The 24,519-nt window shown below is 48.3% G+C and overlaps 1 protein-coding gene across 3 annotated transcripts in view; it reads right to left on the minus strand.

The window, feature by feature from the left end:
- Positions 1–24,519, minus strand: part of ZZEF1 (zinc finger ZZ-type and EF-hand domain containing 1) — a 3,309,810-nt gene that overhangs the window by 164,705 nt on the left and 3,120,586 nt on the right. For all 3 annotated transcript variants that reach the window (XM_069614719.1, XM_069614718.1, XM_069614717.1), the window contains exon 51: positions 22,261–22,359. In XM_069614719.1, the coding sequence (XP_069470820.1) occupies positions 22,261–22,359 (99 nt within the window). The remainder of the gene's footprint in view (positions 1–22,260; positions 22,360–24,519) is intronic.

A 24,519-nucleotide genomic window follows, 5' to 3' on the forward strand; every position in this document is an offset into this window, starting at 1 on the left:
GACTCCTGGCTACACTTGCACATATTAGCTCTTGGCATACTTGCAGAGAAAGGTGGGTGGGAGGCATGGAGGAAAGGGGACTATGGACTATGAGTACTCTAGTCACTACGGTGAGTAACTTTAATTGCTCATACATCCCCCTCCCCTTTTCTCCATCTTTGTGGATGATTCCACAGAACAAGAAACATAGGGTGGAGCTGTGATAACCTGCCTCATAACGAGGATGAAGCAAAAGGGTTCTTCAGAACTGCCTGACCGAACTCTGCATGGCGCCTGGAGCTGGTGTCCCGTGAGTAGTGCTTATAGAAAGCCGACAGAGTGGCCCAAGTAGCCACCTTGCTGATGACCTACCAAGAAGCGTGTCTCTGTAACGCGATGGCCATGGCCTTGGCTCTGACTGCATGGACAAGAATCTCATCAGGAACAAGTTTGCCCATGGCCGTATATTCCTCTGCAATGGTCTGAACCTTCCAACGGGCGATAGAAGCCTTAGACGCCTGGGAGCAGTGGGAGGAGCCCCCAAAAGCCACAAACAATGCCTCAGACTTCCTGAAGGAATTAATCCGGGAAAGATTAAACTTGAGAACCCTCTGGAATGCAGGGCCCTCTCTGCCTCTGACTGCAAGTTTGGAAAGAGCAGCGGCAGGCAGATCTCCTGATTCAGATGAAATGGAGAGACCAGTTTGGGCAAGAAATATGGGTGTGTGCGCAAGATGACCTTGTCGCTGTGAAACGTGGTGAATGGCTCCCACAAAGTCAACGTTTGCAGCTCACTAACACTGCATGCAGAAGTAAGAACCACCAATAAAACAGTCTTTAGCATCACCAAGCGGATGTCAAAGAAGCCATTGGCCTGAAAGGCTTCCATTGCAAAGCCTCAAGAACCACATTGAGGTCCCAGACGGGATGAGGTCTATGCACTGGAGGAAAATGCCTGGACAACCCCTTAAGGTGGGCCTTAACCACTGGTTTGGCTGCAAAAAACACATGCTCTGGGGAATTCTTGTAAGCCCTGATGGCTGCCAAATATGTGCAGCAGGTATCCACCTGGAGTCCAGAACGAGCCAGGTGTGCTGAAAAGGCCAGAATGTCCTCCAGAGAACAGGAGACCAGGTCAAGACCCCATGTCACGAGCCCAATGGCAGAACCTAGTCCACTGGCTCTTATACTAGGACTGAGTCAAGGGCCTCCTGGCCTGCTGAATGATGTCCCAGTTGTCATCTGACAATTGAGCTTGCTGAAGCCTCAGCTGATATGGAACCAGGCCACCAGGGCCAGTTTGGCCGAGCCCGGATTTTCCACTGCCCCGTCTTGCTCCGAAAACCAGGGTCTCGAAGGCCAGTGGGGGCAACCAGGATGAGGCTGCTTCCCACAAAGACCCAGAACTTTCAAAGAGTCTGTTGGAGCAGAGGGGTAGGTGGGAAGGCCTAACACCTACAGCCATGCCAACAGATCTGGAAGGTATCTCCCAGTGACCCCCGGCCCTGACCTGTCCATGAAGCAAACTGGGGGCACTTGGCATTCCAAGGGGATGCAAAGAAATCCAGACGTGCAAACCCCCAAAGCTGGAACAGGGACAATAAGGAGCCGTTCGGCAACTCCCACTCGTAGGTGTTGAACCACAAGCGACTCAACTGGTGCACTTCTGGATTGCTGTCCCCTGGGAAGTGGACTGCTAAGATCCAAATTCCCTCCATCAGGGCCCATTCTCAGATCTAAACCATCTTCATGCAGATGGGTGGGGGTGGTGGGAAAGGGTGCCACCCTGCTTGTTCATGTAAAACATTGTAGTAGAATTATTCGGCCTGGCCAGAACCGACTTGTCCATGGTGAGGGGCAAAAATGCCTTGAGGCCCAAGCCGACTGCCCTGAGCTCGATCAGATTGTGAGGTGTATCCCTGCATATAAATGCATTAAGAAATGCATTTTCGACCGCAGGAATTTGTTTGGAAATCTTATCACATAGAACCAGGGGAAAGTAGTGACTCACTTGGGAGAGATGCAGCATTTGTCTTCTTATGTCTTTGTGTTCTTATGAGACGACTCCTATAATTGCCAAATATCTAATGGCATGATGTCACTGCATAATCCCCTCCCATGAGAAAACCCAACAAACATTCTGTGAAAAGTAATCTAGACAGAATACATTTTGTACTTCAGGAATTCATGAGTTAAATGTGACACCTTCTAATTATCATGATTCCTCTATTCTCCCTGAACGATTGCTGGCACATTGTAAAATAGAGCCACACAATGTAACTGCCACTCACATAACATCTCATCTCCAAGTTCTGATTATATTCAGTTCATAAATCAATCAGAACTAAATAGACATGAAAGAACCAAAACCCATATGGACAAAAAGATCCATAATGCCTGGGGTACTGTGATGAGGAAGAGGGACAGGTAGTTCATGGAGATCAAAAGTGCTACTCAAAGAACTGTGCAGTGTAGACATTTAAAATAAAGGCACCTGAGCAGGACATTTAAAACTGGAAAGGAGCCACAGCTGAGGGAAGGAATAGTAGCAGCAGAAGCTGTCAGGAGCGAGGTCGAAGCGGTTGGAGCTGAAGAAGCACGGGTGCTGAGAGAAACCGACATGGGAAGAAGAGGCATGTGGTTTTGCAGCGTACACGCAGCAGGAAGCAGAGTCGTGGATGGCAGTGGGGAAGATGCCCAGCTGTGCGTGACACATGCTCCCGATCCAAGGCGAGTCATTCCATTGTGCCGGCGGACGTAGAGACCCGGCGCAGCAGGTGGATCTCCAGACAAGGACCGGGCAAACGGCAGCAGTCCCAGGAGAGCTGTCAACAGTATTGCCGCACCGCAGAGGACCTGCCTCAGCAGCAGGGAGTGGCACAGAGACACCGAAGGAAGCCAGTGAGTTGGCCTAAAGGAAAAGACCTTGGTGAGGTCCAAACAGAACATTCATTAACAGCAGACTATTTTGAAAACCGAACAAGTAGAATAAAAAGGCAGCAAGGGCGCAATTCTCCATTTATGAAATATCCGCTTGGGGAAATTTGTAACCAACATTGCGGTTACCAAGAAGCAGTAAAAAGGCAGCAAGGGCACAATTCTCCTTTCGTGAGATGTCAACTGGGGGAAATTTGTAACCCACATTGCCAAAAGCCAAGAGGCATAAAGAAGAAGTGAAAGGGCAACAAGGGCGCAATTCCTCCTTCCTGAGACACCAGTTTGGGGAAACCTGTAACCCATATTGCCAAAAGTCGAGAGACTATAAAGATAGGCACCCATTGTTCAACCCATCTCACATGGGATACTGGTCTGGAGAACCTTGGAACAAACACTGCCAATAACAGAAGAGACCAATTGTAGTAGTAGGAGTTTATCTAGTAAACCAGGAAAGACATCAACTGTAGTTAGTCCTGACAGGTGAGTATACCAGGAAAGAAATATTTGCTTTCAAGAAATGTGGTTGTGAAAATGTATTGTGGAAAGAAACTGTTAACTTTGTCATCCTGCAAAACGTGTTGCATCACAAAAGACATTTGTTGTGCTGTCCTGACAAAATTATTCCACTGGAAGAGCAATTGTGATATTCTTGTATTTGCTTTACATCCTGGGAAGGCAACCATTGCTTTGGGTTGAAAACAAGTGTTTTGTGGAAAAGACAATTACTTTACTAAGTGAAAGGACGTATTGGATAGAAAAGACATTTTGTGTTGAACTAAATAGAACTTTGTTGAATCAGAACCTTTTCAGGGATTATCCTGAATTGATACAGGAAAAGGGAACCAAACCCTGGTCACAAGGAGTACTTTCTAAGATTGATAGGTTTACACTTTTCCATTGTTTTGTTGAATTGAAATCTGATATATTAACATTGTACACGTTGGTTATATGTGCTAGTGTGAGGGTCAGATACATTTGGACACTAGGTCATCATTCTTTAATATTTAGTTTGCATGTGTGAAGGCATCATGAAGCAAGACACAGACAACAGGTTCCAAGTTCAAACTCAAATGGTTTATTTAATCAAATGTCAGGATGGTTGAAGGTCTAACTTGCTCTATGCTTTTGTTGGACTCCCCTACCTGAACGAAATTAAGGAAAGTCTGGGTCAAAGAGTTCAACTTGAAAGTCTGTCTGAGTCTAAAACCTATCCTTGCACTCACAACTAAAGCTAAACAATGTGTAGGGATGCCAATATGAACTTCTTACAGCTCTTATCTTCCTTTTCAGCTCCCGTTCCCCGAAGTTCAAGAAAGTTCTACAAATCCTTGAGGTTCCCATCCCCAAGTTCAAGGCAGTAAACTTCCACACAAGCCTCGGGGTGCCCTTCCCCAAGTTCCAAGCCACACAGTTCAAAAGAAATGGTCTTGAGGCTCCAACCTCAAGACAACACTTGAAGTTCATCAAGTCTCAGGGTCCCCTTCCCAAAGACTTGAACGTAGCAACTTGTACTTGTTTCAGATTCTCAATGTTCAAAACAACTCCAGGTCAGCTTCACCATCCTTCTGGATTGCATCAATAGTTCACTTATATTGCTTCTTCTTGGTTTGTTTCACAATGTCTCCGCCTTTGACAATTTTAGGGGGCCCTGGTCTAGGCGCAGTTGTCGGACCACACGGTACACCCATCACGGGTCACGGAACCAGGAACACCGGCTCTTCAGCCCACACAGGTTCCTCTGTACTTCCCCCTGTGTACAGCTCCACATTCACTTAGCTTCTCCTTCTTGGCCTCTTGTTTATGTGCAAGTTCACACTCTCCTGGTTAGCCTTTTGGCTTTGTCATCACGTGTCACACATCTCATGCCAGTCCTGGGCGTTGCTGCACTATATCCATTCATAAACTTCCCTCTTTAGTGTTCTCTTTTTTCCCCAAATTTCTGTCATGCTCTTTCATACGTGCGCTCTTATTTCATAGTTCATTTTCAAAAGGGCATGCTTCCTTTTTCACTTTCATCAGCTAATAGCATTGCCTGGAAAGTTTTCATGCAATTAGATTTTCAATATGCTTGATTTCAAGTTTTCATTCAGTTCGGTATTCAATATATGTAATTTAGTTTTGCTTCAAGTTTTCAATCAGTTCGGCATTCAATAACTGTAATTTAGCTTTGCTTCAAGTTTTCATTAAGTTCGGTACTCGATGTGATTTATGCGTAGCCCCTAGGAGTGCCCCGGGTTAGAGTGTCAGCTCCCTGCACTCAACGGTCCTCGGCGTTCCTCTTTGGCGGCCTCGCTGCTTCTTTTCTGCTTCACCAGTTGGCGGCCAGTCATTGCAAGCCCGCTTGCACTCCGAATGCTTCCCTGTGCACGCCGGGAGCAGCTTCTTCCACAGACAACATCTCTTTCTTTCTTGCTTACTTGCTTTCTTTCTTTCTTCTCAGCAGCTCCAGCTGATCTCTCCCGACCACGGAGGCTCCCACACCTGTGGAAGCCTAACGGCCCAACTCGCCCTGGGCTCCACAGGTCCTCTGGGACTTTGCTTGCGTCCTAGCATCCTCTCAAGTACCACCACGGCAGCCTCCTCACATGCAGGAACCTCTGCTGGTCTCTCCCACACAGGCCTCCCTGTTGGTCATCTTCTTGCTGCTCTCTGCCTCACCTGCATCCACTTGACAAGTTGCAGGTGTGCTTTCTCAGTTTGATTTGCCGGACTGTAGTTAGAGGGAAATGCCTGACCTCGTTCCAGTACTAGAGTGGTAAAGGAGTTACTAGTGTTCATGACTCCTAGTCGCCTCTTCCTCATTCCCTTTGGATCATAGGTAAAGTGTGGTGAAAATGAGGGGAGATGTCTTACAATAGTCCATAAAGGCCGGGGGAGGGTAAGGTTGGTTTTCAATAGGGAAAGGGGATACCATGTCTCGCCTGTTTCAGCCTTGACCTCTCGCTTCTTTACCCTCTTTCTGGTACTTTTAGAGTGGTAATATCTCAGGGCCTTTTCCAGGTCAGCAGGACAGAGATAGCAATACCCCATAGCTGCCTCTGGGATAGAGGGTTCTTCCTGAAAGGGAAATGCTGAATACCGACTCTCGCCTAAGGACATCTCATTCCCAATCCCCCGGGAACCTCCACCCAGGTGATCCTCCCTCGCTTCTCCACCCCCAAGAGTGATGGCCTTCCCGAAGCCATCTGAGAAGAGGATCCAAGGGAAGTAGATGTGAGGACGCCCTCAGGTTTCTCACACAAGGTAGGAAACTCCTCATTAGGATAGAGACCGACAGGCGTTTCGCTCAAACCTTTTATTTGAAAAGAAATGGCAAACCTTGAGAAAACTACAACCTTGTGTCCGTCTCGCATTTCGGACCTCTCACAGGGCCACCCACCCTTCCAGGGGGCATCTGTGGTGACCGTAGCCTGGTACGGTGGGGTCTGAAAGGGAGCTCCTTGCGTGATATGTGGGCACATTCCCCACCATCGTAGAGCTTGTCAAAACTCCTGGAGGAAGGCGATCTTGTCCGTCCAAGCGCCCGTGACCTGCTGCCACCTAGGGTAGCCAGGCCTGCGACCGTGTTGAGGTAGGCTGCTAGGAACAGAGAGTTCTGCGATGGCACCACCCAGGACTTTGGTTAATTGATGGAGAATCTGAGTGCCATCAGAAGGTGAATGTTCTCTGCCATGTGCTGGGCTGCCAGAGCGCGAGACTGGAAGCGAATGAGCCAGTCATCCAGATAAAGGTAGACGTGGATGCCCTAGTGGCATAGGTGCGTCACCATGGGGCAAGCACTTTGTGAACAACCTTGGAGTCGATTTCAGGTCAAAGGGCAGGGCCTTGACCTGGTAGTGCCATCCCTGAACCACAAAACGCAGGAACATCCAATGTTTACGGTGAATGGGGATGGTCAAAGTATTTGTTGTCCAGGTCCAGAGTTGCCAGAAAATCCCCTTCCTCCAACTGGTCGAGCACATGTTGCAACATGACCATCCTGAACTTCTGGGACTTCAGGTACTTGTTGAGTCTTAAGTCTAGGATCGGCTGCCACCCTCCTGACTTTTTTCAACCAAAAAGTATCCTGACTACACTCTGCCGCCTCTGAGACACTGAAGGACTGGTTCTATCGCCCCTTTTCTTAACATGGCTCGGACCTCCTGTAGCAGCTCGGCCATGTGAAGTTCTTGACACACTACAGGAGGAATGTGAGGGTACCAGTGTTGAAATTTCAAGGCATGCCCTTGCCCCAGAACGTCCACATCCATTTGTCTGTGGTGATGTCTTTCCACTGTTCAACAACGTTCGATACCTGGCCTCCCACTGGGGTGCAAAATTGGGGGCTCGGGTCCACGGCTGGTTCAGGCTTGCTTAGGCGTCTGCATCCTGGCCTGCGGACGACGACAAGCCCAGAATCACAGTTTCATTGCTTCTCTGCACAGAGGCAAGGACTGCACGCTACCTCATTTGTTAAGGTAGTGCATGGACACTATGTTGTCTGTCAGAATTAGCACAGTCTTGCTGATCACAGAGGGGAGGAAAGCGACCAGGGCCAGCCTGTTCGCCCTCAACTCCAGCAAGTTGATGGGTTCACACAGGCTGCTCACCGTCAAGTCTGATAGCTGAGCGCCCCAGCCAGTCAGAGATGTGTTTGTGATAACCCTCACCTGGGGCCAAGGCTGATGAAACAACACACCTCTCAGGAAGTTGTCCCACATGACCCATCACGCAAGATCCTGGGCCACCTGTTTGGAGACCTGTAGAAGGTCAAACATGTGCCTTTGAAACTGCAACCATTGGCAACTGAGAAGCAACTGAAGCGATCTCATGCACAGCCTTGCCTCGGGCACCACAAGGATACAGGAGCTCATGAGGCCTAAAAGGTGCAGGAAATCCTATGATTGGAGGACATTGGCCATCCGGAAGATGTTCACCACTCGATCCTTGGGGTGGGAAAGCCCTACCCAGGCAAGTAACCAAGACTCCCCCAATAAATCGAAGAGACGGGGGTGGCAGAACCTGAGAATTTATGAAGTTCAGGAAAAAGCCCAAACTGTGCAATAGAGTGCACGTGCGGAGTAGATGCTCCGACACTAGCTGTGGTGTGCGAGCTTGGATGAGCCCGTAATACAGGTAGGAAAAGACAGAGCTGCCATCCTTACTGAAGGGAGCCGCTACCACTGCCAGCAGTTTGGTGAAAACACTGGGTGCTGACAAAAGTCCGAACAGCAAGATCTTCAACTGGTAATGCTGCTGGCCGACTACAAACCTCAATATATGTTGCTTTAGATGAATCGGCACATGGAAGTTGGCGTCCTGAAGATCCCTGGCTAAAACCCCTGCCCCAAGAAGAGGACTGTGTGGAAGGCTGCTGGACTGCAAGCCCTAAAGTTTTAGCAGTCGCCTTAGACAACTAGGCCTTCTAGAGGGTGTCGTCACTCTTCGCTCCAAAAAGGTTCTGTCCATCGAAAGACATTTCTTTTTTTTATCATTTAAGATTTATTGAGTCATTTACAACAATATCCTTGTCTGAACATCGGCTTCAAAACCTGACGTCTGTAGCCAAGAATGGTGCCCGACCACTGTGCTAGTGGCCATGGACCTGCCCATGCAGTCTGCTGTGTCCATTCCAGATTGCAGCATCTGTCATCCTGCCACCTTGCCAACCCAGATCAAGGATAGAAACCCATCCCTCATGTCACCCCTCTGGGACATACTGCCGCTGCATTGGCTACTGTTGATAGGGGGCCGAAGGAGAATTTCACCATGGCACAAAAGGCTTTCGAAGCCCGCAATGTTAGACGACTGCCTGACGCAAACAACTTTGTGCCCTATGTGTCAAACCTCTTACTCTCCCCAGTCCAGTGAAAGGGACAGAAAGGTAGAGTTCTTCAGGATCACGGCCCGAACCACCAGGCTTTCAGGTGAAGCATGGGCGGAAAGGAATGCTGGGTCCAACGGAGCAGGTTGGTGCTTCCTTGCCAGGTCCCTGTCCACAGCCGAATCAGATGCAGGTTTTTCCCACACTTCTTATACTGGGGCCACTACCGCCATATTAAAGGGCGGAAGCGTTTCCTTCTTCGGGGCATCATCCGAAATGTGTCATAGTTTGTATTGAACTCTGGACCTGGATGGAGCAGAAAGCCTCCTAGTATTGGCCAGCTTAGCTATCAGGCTCTGGAAGGTAGCCTGAGGCATACCTGGGGCGGGAGCTGGCAAGATGTCCAACTCAGGAGAAGTGTCTAGGCCGCTGGCTCCAAGCAGGTCCTCCGTCACGTCCTCACCTCACCCATAACATTCTTCAGGGAACCTTGTTGACCTCCTCGTCATAGATGTCATACAGATGTCATACATCTTAGACATAAAGGTGTCCCTGAGGAGTGTGATATATTCCCGTCCATGACGCCGATCGACCAGGCGGAGTAGACTGCAGGAGTAGTCTTTTGAGTGCACCCTGCTGGTCGCAGAAAATGCAATGGAACCCATCACCGCTGCAGTCGAATCGAATGGTGCTGCTGCCTGCGCCACAGCCACACAGCATCTTCGGGCAGAAACCCTCCCATTCCTCCAGCGTGGAAGACTGGGTTGGAAAAGACACTTATGCCAGCCGCTAAGGGGAACCCTTAGAGCGGTGGCACTTTTTCTTTGAGGAGGAAGAAGAGTGGAGGTAAGAGAACTCACTCAGGGAGGGTAATTTCTTCCGATGCTCGTTTATCTTCTTGTCCTACTCAATACGTGGAGCCACCCAATCTTTGGAGCGCTGCGCTGTGCAACATCGACTACGACCCCAGAACTTCACCCTTTGCCCTGTGGACGAATGTGAAGATCTTTGCTGCCCGTTCCCAGAGGGCTTTTGGGTGTATGGACCGAGACGACCCGCAATCTTGGGCAGCGAGGTCCTGGCCCAAGCAGTACAAACATTTCCGTTGCAGATCCAAGACCAGCATCTGCCGGCCGCAAATCACACATGGCTAGAACCAGGAGGCCTTTGACGGATTCAGCATGGCGTTTTAAAAAATAAGAAGCTCGACATGATTAGCGAACAGATTGCGTGGAATCTTCTGGTATTGCAGGTGTGCTCCAGCCAGGTGGTACTTTGAGGTCTTCCATGATCTGAGATGCGATGACTGAGGTCATGGGGCGCTGCATCGCTACACATATATATTAGCCCCAACGTCATATCCAGCCCAGGGCAGATAGAGGCGTCGGACGGAACCGACACAGAGCCACGCGACACCCCAAGGCAGTGGAAAGGTTTCCAGAGAACAGCTACAATATGATATCATAGATGAGGAATCCGTGGCAGGAAGGAATCCCTTGGAAATCAAAAGATCCACAATCAAGCCATCAACGAAAAGGCCAGAAAAACAATGAGGAGCGTTTAAAACTTGAGCTTATACAATTAATGACCCATGACGTGGAAGAAGGGAGTACTTTATTACCTGTAACTCAATTTCTCCTGCATTGATATCTTTTCTATGAATATTTCCCGTCGTCAGGCTGGGAAAACCTCTGTAACTTTAACATAGCATTTTCCTATGTAATTTTTGGCAGCTTTAGGCTGCACCGATAGGATGTCTAGTATAAATAGCCCTGCCCCCGCGGCTTCTCTTCAGATTTTAACATCCCAAAAGAGAGGGAACCCGAACCAGGGTTTGCCTGCAGAGGAGGCCGGTGGGCGCATGTGAATCCATGAAAGATACCAATGCTGGAGAAAAGGAGTTACAGGCTACTCCCTTCTCCAGCATTGGATCTTTCATGGATTCACATGCTGTGAATAGATTACATAGCAGTATGACATCTCGGTGGTGCATGACAGGCAAACCAAAACCTAATGCCCCCAGGCCACAGTAACTAATAAAATTAAAACAATCCAACAATAGGCATGAGAAACAGACACTATTAGAACAAACCAAACCCCGGAAGCTGCAGGGCTTACCTTATTGGAACAGGTGTTGGGAGGACCGCATGTCCCACTTGCACATCCTCCACATTGTTGCCCCAGACAGTACTGTCTGGTGAAGGTATGCAGCACCGCCCAAGATGCTGCTTGGCAAATGTCACCGAGCGGTATACCCGCCCACAGCACTGCTGATGACGCTGTGGATCTTGTAGAATGGGCCTTAGGATTAGCCCGCAAAGGCTTGCCAGCCTTCCAGTGGCAGAAGGAAATCGTAGAGGAAACCCAACGGGAAAGACCTTGCTTAGAGATTGACTGCTCCTTGTTGGAGGGACCGAAAGCCACAAACAGCGGCCTTGACTTCCTGAAACCTTGAGTTCGATCGAGATAAAACCTCAACGCCCACTTAACGTCCAAGGAATGCAGCGTTATCTCTGCCGGAGGGGTAACTTTAGCGAAGAAAGCAGGCAAAGCAATTGTAGAGTGCTTGTGAAACTCCGATGGCAATTTAGTCATAAAATGCCGATTAGTAGACAGGAGAACCCGGTCTCTCATGAACCACAGAAACGGCGGGTCGATGACCAGCACCTTAAATTCAGAGACCCTCCTTGCCGATATAATAGTCACCAGAAAAGCGACTTTCCACCTGAGGAACTTCAACGTTGCTGCCAACATAGGTTGAAACGGCGGCTTCATGAGAGCTGAGAGTACCATATTGAGACTCCATACCGGAGCAAACTTCTTCTCCGGGGGAAACGTCCTGAAAAGACCTTTGAGAAAGTGTTTGAGTAACCAGTCACTGAACAGAGGCGTAGAGTTGTGCGGTCTCGTGAAGCTGGAGATGGCTGCGAGATGGACCTTGATCGAAGACAATGACAGTCCCCCCCCCTCCCTTCGCCAGCAGTAGAAGATACGGCAGAAGCTGAGCTGGAGGCACCTCTAATGGCTGCAAGTCCGGCTGGTCTGCGCACCAGGCACAAAACCTGGTCTACTTCTGACAGTATGATACGTTGGTAGATGGTGCCCTTGCCGCAGCCAAGACCCGACGGCAATCCGGTGGTATGTCTAGATGGCCAAATTCAGAGTGGTCAGGAGCCACGCCGCAAGATGGAGAGACCCTGGATCGTGATGCCACACCTTTCCGTCATCCTGTGATAGCAGATCCGGTTCCGACCACAGAAGAAGTGGGTCGCCCACCGCCAGATGAAGCAGATCCGAGAACCAAGTTTGCCAGAGCCAAAATGGGGCCACCAGGATCACCCTGCACTGGACCTTGCGGACCATCTAACTTTCCTCCAGATCAGAGGAAACGGAAGAAACGCATATGCGAACAGGCCCGTCCAAGGGAATGAGAACGCTTCCCGCCTCGAGTGCGGATGAGCCACCCGGCTGGCAAAAAACAGGCACTGCTTGTTTTCAGGGCTGGCGAACAAGTACAGAGGGGGGACCCCCCATTTCCTGAAAATTCTCCCCACTTGGGCGTCCTTCAGTCTCCATGCAGTTGACTGAACGTTCTGCACTGCGGGCAAATGGTAAGCAGTGACGTGAATCCCGTGAGCAATGACCTAATGCCAGACCGCCTAAGCGTCCCGGGACAGGAGCAGTCAGTGCGTGCTGCCCTGCTTGCGCAGGTAAAACATCGTTGTGGAGTTGCCTGTCAGAATGAGGACCACCATATCATGAATGAGAGGCAGAAAAGACTTCAGAGCCCAGTGCACTGCCTTCAATTCCAGAACATTGATGTGGAAGGACACCTCTTGAGAGTCCACACGCCCTGAACCTGAAACTGGTCAAGGTGCGCACCCCACCCCACCCCACCTCGGATGCGTCTGTCACGATGGTTTAGCGAAAGTCCAGCTCCACCAGGGGCATGCCCCTCATAATGTTGTCAAAGCGAGTCCACCACTGCAGGGCCTCTGCCAAAGCACGGGAGACGACCACCTTGTCGGATCAGGACCAGAGGCTCTGCGACCACCTGGAGGCGAGAAACTCCTGCACTGGCCTCATGAACAGACGACAATTTGGGATGAGAGGGATGCAGGATGCCATGGACCATATAAGAGACATGTACCCTCAGACTGAGAGTGACGTTCCTGGCCCCCACGAGGTGACCCTGGAGATCAGCTTCTGTATTCTGTCAACCGACGGCTTCACCAGAGTGAGCTGTATGTAAAACTGGGCCCCTAAGAAAACCACGTCCCTGGATGGTTTCAGACAAGATTTTGCGAAGTTTACAGCAAAGCCCAGCTGCTGTAACAGGATCATAGCAGCATGGAGAGACTCAGATGTCCTTTGAGGAGACGCTCCCCTGACCAATCGATCGTCCAAATATGGGTAAACATGATGCCCTTCCCTGCAGAGGAAGGTCGCTACTTAAGCCAGGCACTTGGTAAAGGTCCTGGGAGTCGACTTGAGGCCAAACGGGAGAACCTGAACTGATAGTGATCGTCGCCGACTACGAACCGTAGGAACTTGCGATGTTTGGGAAGCATCGGGATGTGGAAGTAGGCGTCCTCCAAGTCCAACGACGCCAAGAATTCTCCTTTCTGGACCCAGCGTATGACATCCTGTAACGTCAACATCTTGAACAGGTATTTGTTCAACGGCTGTAGGTCTAGAATAGGGCACCACTTTCCGTTTGTTTTATTACAAAATAACGGAAGTACACCCCCTGACCTTGCTCCAACAACGGGACTGGTTTGATTGCCCCTTTTTACAATGTCAGTCGTACCTCCTGCCGCAAGATGGATAGATGCAGCTGCAACACCTTCACTGGTGGAATAGGGAGTTGTGCGTGCCGAAACTCCAACGAGTGGCCATAATGTACTGCTTCCAGCACCCATTTGTCTGTCGTAAGAGCCTGCCACTCATCGAAATGGTGTGCTACCACTGCCCCCCTAGTTGCCTGCTTATATGGCAGTCATTGCAGATGCTTAGACTGCCGGCCTTTACTAGCCGAGGCCGCCGGACCACTCTCCCGCTGCGCTTGAAAGTCGTTTGCCCTCTGTGGTGTGAGCTGGAAAGAATGTTGGAATACTTGGGAGGTATAAATGGGGCGACCATAGCCCCTGTCGCGGGAACCTGCAAATCTGGCGTTCCCCGAGGCTCTGCAAAATGCACGAAAGGGGTGAAAAGAGCGACCACTCTGCAGCGTGCCTAGTGACCTCGCAGTATCAGAGTCTTCCGTCATCCCCTTCAATGCATCATCGATTTTAGCACTAAACAACTGCTCCCCTTCACATGGCATATCTACAGGCCTGAAGTAGGACAGTGCAGCCATGTTTGCCGATGGTGTTAGGCAGAATCCTGTGCAGTTCCCTTGGGGAACACTGCAAGAAGACTAAGACTACAGGAGTAAGCAATAAACCCAATTGGTAGCAGTCTGCACCACCCAGATTTACCTGGTAGATGTGGCTGAGCAGTCAGACTTCTCTCAAGATGAGTAGGGAAGTATGCAGAGGATACACAATAGGGCTAAAAACGCAGTAGAGCAAGCAAACACGGACCAGAGCTTGGTATCAAAAGTATATAACTATTTATTTAAAACACACTTTAGGAAATACACCAAGCACTATAAATCAAAGCAAGTTCAAACGCAATCAGAAAAAGTATACACACCTCCCTTAATAATTATTAGACAAGTCTAGGTCAAAACACCACAATTTGTAAAAACAGATGTGAGCGCGTAACTTAGATGGCACTCCAATAATTAAGTTGAAGGGAGAGAAAAAGGCAGGTCATACAAATAAAACAGTTCCCAACACTTTTATAAGACCACAGCAAGTTAGTGAAGTCAGAGTCTACTGTAGAGCCAAAGTTCATAGGCCAGGCAATACTTTAAATGGAGCAAGGCGAAATGTGCCCAAGATCACACAGTTTAAAAAGCAGTCAAGTCTTTGCAGAAATGTTCAAAGGAGGTTGGTTTGATGCGAAAGATAAAGTTAGAAGGTCTGGGGGCCAACCCAGTTGGAAAGCCAAGGATTTAAGGGTCACCTTTAGCAATCCGCAGAAAGGGTGGCCAGACGGAACACAGTACCTTTAAGAGTGAGGAAGCTCCAGCGGTGGTAATTGTTCTCCTGGCAGCGGGTGCAATTTGTGGTTTCCACCAGGGGAAGAGAAGATCTCGTCAAGGAGGAAACTTGGAGTCTTTGCACTGCCCAGGGAAGAGACCAGCCGCGGAGTTTGTTCGGTGAAAAAGGTGCGTTCCTTTTATTCGCGGTCACAGTGGTGAAGCTTGGCTATCCGGCCGCCGGGGTGCTTGGCACTGGCGATTCGACCAAGGGACGTCCTGGAAGGCGAATGGCGAACTGGTTGTCCCCGCCATCTCAAAGGGAGACTCTTACAGCAGAAGATCTTCTCTTGTCGTCGGGAAAGTGGTGAGGTCGTTGCAGCAGGGCTCCACCGGTGGGGTCGTTGTTGCAGATGGCTCAGCTTCTCCTCTCTTCGGATTTCTTAGGTCCTGTGGCGACTTCTCAAGTTCCAGTTCCCAAAGCCCTGCTTTTATGCAGAAAAACCCCCATTCAACAGCCTAGCTGTCACTCAAACATGCTAAGTGGTGAGCCAAGCAGCTCACCACTGGGCCAATCAGAACAGAGTGCGACTTGGGTTGCTAAGGCAATGCAGTCCAGGGTGCCAATTCCCCCACACACACATCCTGTGGAACCCAGAGTGGCACCAGTTGGAGGGCTTCTGTGGAGAAGCCTGCCAAAAAGTGGAACAAAGGGCCCGACCTTGGTTGGAGTTACAGAGACGGACACAAACGCCATTTTGGAAATGAGTTCTGGCGAAAAGACCCAACCAGTGATTTTATATTAAATAAATAAACCAGCGGTATCTTTAACATTGCACCAAAAAGTGGAGCGTTTAAAATCAATGGGAAAATCCCAAAGGAAATATTCTGGTGGAATATTTCGCGTGGTAACCACTGCCACCAGCCAGAAACTCGACAAGGGGGGACTGGACAGTGCCCCCTTGGAAACAGACCCAGGGGCAATCAAATTAACCCCTTCCAGTACTTCCACAATATGATGGTTTGTACTGGTTCTGTTCACAATTTTGGACTAGTAAAGCCAATGTTGACTTTACATGCCCTGGGAGACAGTAGTCAGTCCCAGGGTATGGAGTCTATGTTTGGGGGTCACTATGACACCCCTGTGTTACTGCACTGAGGGTGCTGTGTAACACATACATTAAAACAGATGATACCCTATGGAGTAAAAGACCCCATAGCCCATAAGCACACAATAAGTCAAAGACATACCTCAAATCACGCCTAAGAGTGGGAGGAAAAGAGTCTCACTCTTAGCAGGAGAAAAAAACAAACCCCAAAAATCCAGCAAAGCTGCTGGGGGACTTACTAGGTTTGGGAAATCAACCTTATAAGAGAATTCTCCCTAACAGACGGAGAACCACACCATGTTGATCTGCTTGAACCCTGCCTCCGCCAGGTCATCCACAATGTTAATGCTGTGGTTGGAGGCCCCCCCCCCTCTCGAACTAGCAGCATTGCCTCCTTCCTTTGTTGCTCGGGCAGATGATCCAACAGCAGAGCCAGCCGATGCCACATCCCCCTGTCATATCGATCTATAATGGCCAAAGAGTTGGCCGCCTTGACCGTCGTAGCCCCACCGTAAGCACCTTCTTGCCAAACGCATCTTGCTTTCGGGCAGCATTGTCCGGGACCGTCGCACACTTGTGCGGACTACGGGCCTTACGACCAGCCGTGGCCGATATGACTAACTCTGGCGTGGGCTGTGAAGTGAGGCACTTGGGTGAAGACTCTGGCACTTTAAACTTCTTCTCCAAGCGGCCCTTGACCGCAGGCTCCGTGTTTGGATGGCGCATTGTACACAGCCCCTCTTGCCACACGTGGTCTAAAATGGGGACAGAGAAAACCGCCTTCCGCCACTTCCCCATGTGGTCGAACAGAAAACAGTCTTTTCGATCTTCTTCAGGTATAAGACCGAACTCTTGATAAGCCTTGGCCATCATTGCATGAAAAGCACGACATCATCGGCGGAGAGGGCTGAGCCGGGCTGCTTGGGGGATCCACCTCTGGATCGGGATCCCAGGTATCCGCCCGCCTTGGCGACGACAACGCCATCGCCAAAGTGTCACGTGGAACACTATAAGGATCCAAATCCACTAGCTCCCCTTCCTCCGAGTGTGACCGGGGAGGGGTGAAACCAACAGGAGACTGCACCGGCCGCCGAACCGTAGGTGACATACGTGGGAGGCCCGGTACCCACAACTTCATCTTGTCGCGGCACAACCCACACCTTCTCCGCAGGACCCAAAGGTCCCGGCGGGACTGGGAGCCGTGCATCCAACTGCCCCAACAGCGACTGCAGCATGGTCAGCACTTGCATGCACAGCATCAAGTGCGGATTAAACAATGGGTACTGCGGCGAAACAGCACTCGGGCATGATGATGTGGATGGTCCTGCCGGCTGCAGATCCAATGCCGACAGATCAAAAAACGTTCGACTTTCCTCCTCCAGACTCTGTCCAAGTCGTACGTCGTGGGGTCTTGCTGCTGAATCTCCAACGGGAGCAACGGCCCAAGGCCGGACCCCGACTGCCACGGCACCTCTGAAGTCAACGGAACACCAGCCCCTGTGAACGTCAACAAGGAATCCAGTGAGGTCGACGACAGAGCAATCATCACCACGGTCAACCAAGGAAGACAGGGGAGCACCACCACCATTGACAGAGTGACTTTGTAGACTGACCCCTCAGCGACGGAATCAAGGCCTCCACCGGCCTAGCCTTCTCCGGCAAAGTGGACCGTTTGGACATAGAGCTGAATCGAGGCTTGGAAGACTCACGGCCTGAAAAAGAACGGTGCCAGTCCTTCGACGATGACCGTTCGTCGACAAGGTGGATACGCAAGACTTTGCCTTCTCCTTATCAGCCTCCGAGGACTTATGCGACAGCGTTGCTGGCTTCTCCGGCCTGGAACTGCCGTACTTGGACTTTTCAACCCTGGTAGCCTTGTCCTGAGAAGGGCCCGACCCTCTACTCTGATGCACCGACCTGGTGCCAGACGACTCCCCGCCGCGCCCCACCTCCGATGCAGGCCCTGTCATGCCCTGCATCTTAGAGGAGGGTTCCGCCGACCGCGCCCTCAGGAGTGACGATGAAACCTTCTCTGCTGTAGTAGAGGACCTGCCCCCGCGGGCTGAACCAACCTCCAAACCCGGGTAAGTCCCCTCATTTAGCCAGCAAATGAGCCGCTGATTGTGGTCCTTCAGCATCGACAAACCTCATAGTTGTCCGCGGAATGATTGGGATAAAGGCAGTCTGCATGCCCATCCCAATCGTTCTTTAGGCCGCAGGTCGCACATGGCCTAACAACGATTTCTCCGGCACTACAGATGCCGGAGAAATCGTTGTGGGCCCTGTTGATTGGGCCTGGAAAGAAACAACCAACAAAAGCACATGCAGAACACCAAGAGCAATATAAGAGAGAACACAAGGTGATCCCAACAGTTTGGAGATGGTTGAAATCTGAAGGGAAGCCGCGGGGGCGGGCTATTTATACTAGACCATCTATTGGTGCAGCCTAAAGCAGCCAAAAAGGAGGTCGATAGGACCCTCAGTGTTGAAGTTTTCCATAGCAAACCACTATGTTAAAGTTTCCAAGGTTTTCCCAGACTGACGGGAAATAGTCACAGCATGTGAATCCATGAAAGATCTAATGCTGGAGAAATGTAGCTGTCTTGGTGGTACCTGGCTTGCTATTTCATAATAGCAGGTCAGGAAATGCTATCCTTGAAAACACTCTAGAATACCATATACATTTTATTGGCAGGATTTTCATTTACAAGTTTACATGCAGGATATTCTTGCTTCTAGTTATCCCATGAATGTATTATTGTGCGACATGTGGTTAGACCGTCAAACAAGTTGCAAACTGGGGCCCATACTCTACAACAATGTGATACACTCACAAAGGTTAAGGTAGAAAACAGCAGCTACAGCGCGTCATCATGAAGTGCTTTCTTCATATAGGCATACATTGTAAAAATTCGATTTAAGAAATGTATCCTTCAGATATGATCACAATAGTATGTCACAGATTTAAAGACACGGCACACTCCAGACCAGGACTCTTTCTACTGGCCAGCGACGTGGCGCACAATAAAAACGCTTTCAGGTTTATTAAATTCAGATTCGGTTTTGAGAAGGCAGCTAACCCATCTCACACCCCCCTTGATGTACACCGGGTTGCAATGGACCATGAACCAGGCCGGTGTGTAATAATGAAATATTTCTTTATTTTTAAATTCAAATAAAAATCAAACCGATTCAATATAGCAAAAACCAGTGGGGTGGTACTTACACAGCAAAATGATAGGAAACACTTAATTTAACTTTCTGACATCAGAAACAACAATGCAAATATGAATGAAAACCAGATCACTTAATCAGATTGGAAATCCAATCTACCACCCTTGAATGGGAGGCCAAAATCAGATCTGAATTCACTGAATAGTTATTTTACATGTGCGGTTCAATGAATAAGACAGGAATTTGTGTGGCTGGACTAAAGAGGCAAGAAAACTTCCAAGCTACAAGGCCAGGTACTAAACGACATGCATACATGTGAGAAAAGCAACTTTGAGAAGGAAAACAGTGCAGCAGAAATCACACGTGGCAGAATTACAATTATTTATTTTTCACAGGTTTAAAACTAGCAAACAGCTTAGAAAATGAGTTAAACAGTCAAAATTGGAAATGGGTTTTACTGAAGAACTACAAAGGCACATAACAGGTGTGATACTAAAGTGAAAGGGTGACTCTTGATGGGTGACAGTATGGGATTCTTTATAGGAAAGGAAAATCAGATTTTTAAAAGGAAAACACTTTCACAGGCAAACTCGGTTTTGTTAGCAAAATGATTGGTTCTACTGCAACTATATTTTAGTGGCTAGATATTTTAAGAAAGACACGGTACTCAAGGAGATTAATTTGCAAGGTTAACATATTCACGCTGAGTTCATCTCTATTGGAAATTAATTAATTTATTCAAAATAATACTAACGACTGAAATAATTTGGAAAGAATTGCACTGACACATGGAGACTAACACAGATTCTTCTAAGGACAGGATGCACACAGGATTCTGACAATTTAAACAGTTACTAGGGTACTTATAGGATTTTTATAGGGTTGGACAGAATGCAAGGTAACAGAACAGTATATGCAGCTTTTTGCTTACTGGGGAGGGTGATACTTACAAAATTCACTTGAGTTGGGTATTTTGGACAGCTAACCAGGTCTCTGGACAGCGGGACAAGGATCTGGTCACTGCACAGCGGCTGGGCTCTCCTTTAATGGAACAGCGAGGAAATTGGGGTCTGGTCACAGTGGACAGCGGGGTGCATCAGCTGGGCAAGGACAGGTCTGGTCACTGGATTCTCCCAAAGGGGTCTGCAGCCTTTCCCCCTTTCTCCCCGAATTATTGGGATTTTTGCAGGGTTTAGTTCTGGATAGTGGTTCCGCCTGGATAGGAGGTTCTGCCTGGATCTGGATCAGTTACCTCTGGCCTGGCTCTGGAGTCAGGAGTCTTGCAGGGTGAATGTTGAATGTCTAGATCTCTGGATGTTGAATCCCTGAATTTTGAATGTCCTGAATCTCTCTTTGCTTCCTCCTTTTATAAGCAGGATGAGATTAGAGAATTTATTTCTATGTGGACCGAAATAACCTGGACATACCTCAAAGATGGGATAGGTCAGGCTGTGGATGTCGCCACCTCCCTGTAAGCGGATTGGATCTAGGGAAGTAACATCAGTTTTAGTGTGGGTGTTTTTATGATGTGCTTTGTTTCACCACAGGTACTTTTGCCAAAATCAGTTATGAAACAAAACGCTTATATTTACAATTGTTATCATGAAAATTAGGTAGGCAGATCCCATATTTTGCAAGGAATATGCCATTTCAAACCCCCAGTTTGTGCGATGTTGCTTTGCCTTTCTGGTATTCTTTCGCAATTTCTATGGAAAACATTTCACCAAAAATTCTACAAATGGCTACACATAAACCTAACAGTGTTGGGCATACTTCAATCAAATTGCACATCTGTGTCATGTAAGCTTTCCCCAGAAATGCCTCTTTATTGCCGTTTACGCCCCCCACATGCTAGGAAGACCCACATCATCTCATCTTGCGGATATACAAATTACATTAAAAACAATCATAATTTCACCTTACTGCTTATTCATATTACTGAAATAAATGGCTTAATGTAAAAAGTGTTTTAAATCAAATGGGCTGGCTTCGTTCCCAAAAGTGGGCAGTCTTTCCAACCCCCCAGCCAAATGTATTTCCGAGGTCAACTTGCCCAGGGGCTGTCATGACTCCTCCTTTGAAGTCCTTCAGTTTGAATGCAAATGATTTCACACATCTGAGGGAAACCCATGGGTTGGACTGCCCCTTTGTTCTTGGGAGCATCTCTGCCATTCAGTCGGAGGCACCCTGTAACTATCACACTTGTCAGCCCAAAGAACAGGGTCCCTGCCTGGGCAGTGTCAAATCACGGGGAGGTGCGACATTTGGCCTTTAAGCCAAAATGGTCTAACAGGAATGCCTGAACTTCAGCCAGGCTGTTGAAGTTATTTTTGTGAGGAAAAATAAACTATACAGAGTAAAATATACCTATATTCTTGCAGCTTTTCTTCCCAAAATATACAGTTGTGGTTCTGTGCATTTTACAGTATTCCCATTCAGCTTTCACACTGTCACTTCACTGTTCTGCAAAGCAGAATAACACAGGTTGATTTTATTGTTCATGTTCATTTAACAAATGCGGTTTTCCTCACATTTTCATTCTGAATGCTTTCATAGCTTTAGTCAATTTCTATAGACAGGGATATGTTAAAAAAATGGGTTCTTTGAAACTGACACCAGGCAAAAGAGAAAGAGAGCTTCTTTGGAAGGGCTTTGTGCGTGTTCATTTGTTTCCAAAGTGAAACGTTAGCCGTGCGGACTGAAATGTAATGCCTGCTTTTCACAGACTTTATTTGACACAATAATGCCGTTCAGGGAGGGCTGGCCCTCATTTGATGGTGTTCAACCTGAATATAGATGGACATGGCTGTGCTTTACTGTGTGATATTTAAAGATGAAAATAGTACCAGTGCAGGTCGTTTTAAACACAGAACATTTTCTTTTGCAGTTTTAAGTTTTTGCAAATCACAACACAGCAACACTGAGCCATTCTGCCTTTGAATTCTTCTCTTTGGGTTGACATGAAGAACATAAATGCAGCCATTCTCGGGGTGTCTATGGTCCATCTCGCCCCGTATGTGCTCAGCAGACACAGCACAGCCATTATTTTTGTAACTGCAAAAATTTAGTTTGTGATGCAGGGGATTTCTGCTGGGATGGTAAATGTACCCCACAGGTAGCAATCATCAATCATGGGATTACATTATTTTTTCAGTTTGAGTACCACTTACCTGTCTGGAATCTTCCACGATGACCTGCGGTTACAGTAAACTTGTAGCCCCATTCAGTATTGCTGACATCTGAAGTAAAGCGATAATACAAGGTGTCTCCTATAAAACACATAACAAAGAAAAATATATAAGAAACAAACACATGTAGGCAGAATCCTGTGCAGTTCCCTTGGGGAACACTGCAAGATGATTAAGACCACAGGAGTAAGCAGTAAACCCAATTGGTAGCAGCCTGCACCACCCAGATTTACCTGATAGCTGTGGCTGAGCAGTCAGACCGCTCTCAAGAAGAGTCGGGCAGTATATAGAGTATACACAATAGGGCCAAAACACAGTAGAGCAAACAAACACTGACCAGAGCTTTGTATAAAAAGTATATAATTATTTATTAAAAACATACTTTATGGCATATACTAGCACTCTAAAACAAAAGCAAGTTAAAACACAGTCAGGTAAAGTATACACACCTCCCTTAATAATTATCAGACAAGTCAGGGTTAAAACACTACTATTTGTTAGAACAGATGTGAGCGCTTAACCAAAATCGCACTCTGATAATGTAGTTAAAGGGAGAGAAAAAGACAGAGCATAGAAATAAAACAGTTCCCAACACTTAAGAGTACAGAGCAAGAGGAGAAAGGCAGGTTATACTGTAGAGCCAGAGTTCATAGGCCAGGCCCACTTTAAATGGAGCAAAGCGAAATGTGCCCAGGATCACACGGTTTAAAGTGCAAGGAAAGCCTTTGCAGAGTCTTCAAAAGAGGTTGGGGGTGATTCAAAAGATATAGTTAGAAGGCCTGGAGCCAACCCAGTTTAGAAGCCAAGGATTTAAGGGTCATCTTTAGCAATCTGTAGAAAGGGAGCCAGGTAGGATACAGTACCTTAAAGAGAAAGGAAGCTCCAGCGGGGCAGTTGTTCCTGGCAGTGGTTGAAGTTCGTGGTTCCGACCAGGGGAAGAGAAGATCTCGTCGAGGAGGAAACGTGGAGTCGTTGCACTGCACAGCGATGAAACCAGCCGCGGAGTTCCCGATTAAAAGGTGCTGTCCTTTTATTCGTGGTCAAAAGTGGTAAGCTTGGCTATCCGGCCGCCGGGGTGCTTGGCACGGCGATTCGACCAAGAGACGTCTTTGGAAGGCAAAAAGGGCGAACTGGTTGATCCCACCAGCTCAGGGGAAGAAGACTCGTCCAGCAGAAGATCTTCTCTTGTCGTTGGGAAAGTGGTGAGGTGGCTGCAGCAGGGCTTCACCGGTGGTGTCGTCATTGCAGATGGCTCAGTGTCTTCCCTCTTTGGATTCTTAGGTCCTGTGGCGACTTCTGAAGTTCCAGTCCCAAAGGCCCTGCTTTTATGCAGAAAAACCCCCATTCATCAGTCTAGCTGTCAATCACAAATGTTAAATGGTGAGCCGGGTGGCTCACCACTGGACCAATCAGAGTAGAGTGTGACTTGGGTTGCTAAGGCAACACAGTCCAGGTTGCCAATTCCCCCCTCCACCCTTCCTGTGGAACCCAGACAGAGTGGCACCATTCGGAGGGCTTCTGTGGAGAAGCCCGCCAAAATAGTGGAAGAAAGGGCTCCACCTTGGTCAGAGTTACAGAGATGGACACAACCACCATTTTAGAATCGAGTTCTGGCAAAAAGACCCAACCGGTGATTTAATATTAAATAAATAAAACCAGTGGTATCTTTAACATTGCACCAAAAAGTGGTGCGTTTAAAATCAATGGGAAAATACCAAAGCGAATATTCTGGTGGAATATTTCACGTGGTAACCACTGCCACCAGCCAGAAACTCGACAAGGGGGGACTGGACAGTGCCCCCTTGAAAACAGACCCAGGGGCAATATAATTAACCCCTTCCAGTACTTCCACAATATGATGGTTTGTACTGGTTATGTTCACAATTCTGGACTAGTAAAGTCAATGGTGACTTTACATGCCCTGGGAGACAGTAATCAGTCCCAGGGTATGGAGTCTATGTTTGGGGGTCACTATGACACCTCTGTGTTACTGCACTGAGGGTGCTGTGTAACACACACATAAAAAATAGATGATACCCTATGGAGTAGAAAGAAAACCCCATAGCCCATAAGCACACAAAGAGTCAAAGACACTCAAATCATGACTAAGAGTGGGAGGGAAAGAGTCTCACTCTTAGAAGGAGAAAAAAACAAACCCCAAAAATCCAGCAAAGCTGCTGGGGGGACTCACAAGGTTTGGGAAATTAGCCTTATAAGATAATTCTCCCTAACAATACAGAA

Source organism: Ambystoma mexicanum, chromosome 9 (genome assembly GCF_040938575.1).
Source record: "Ambystoma mexicanum isolate Mex_15411 chromosome 9, UKY_AmexF1_1, whole genome shotgun sequence".
In the NCBI taxonomy this organism is placed as follows: Eukaryota; Metazoa; Chordata; class Amphibia; order Caudata; family Ambystomatidae; genus Ambystoma; species Ambystoma mexicanum.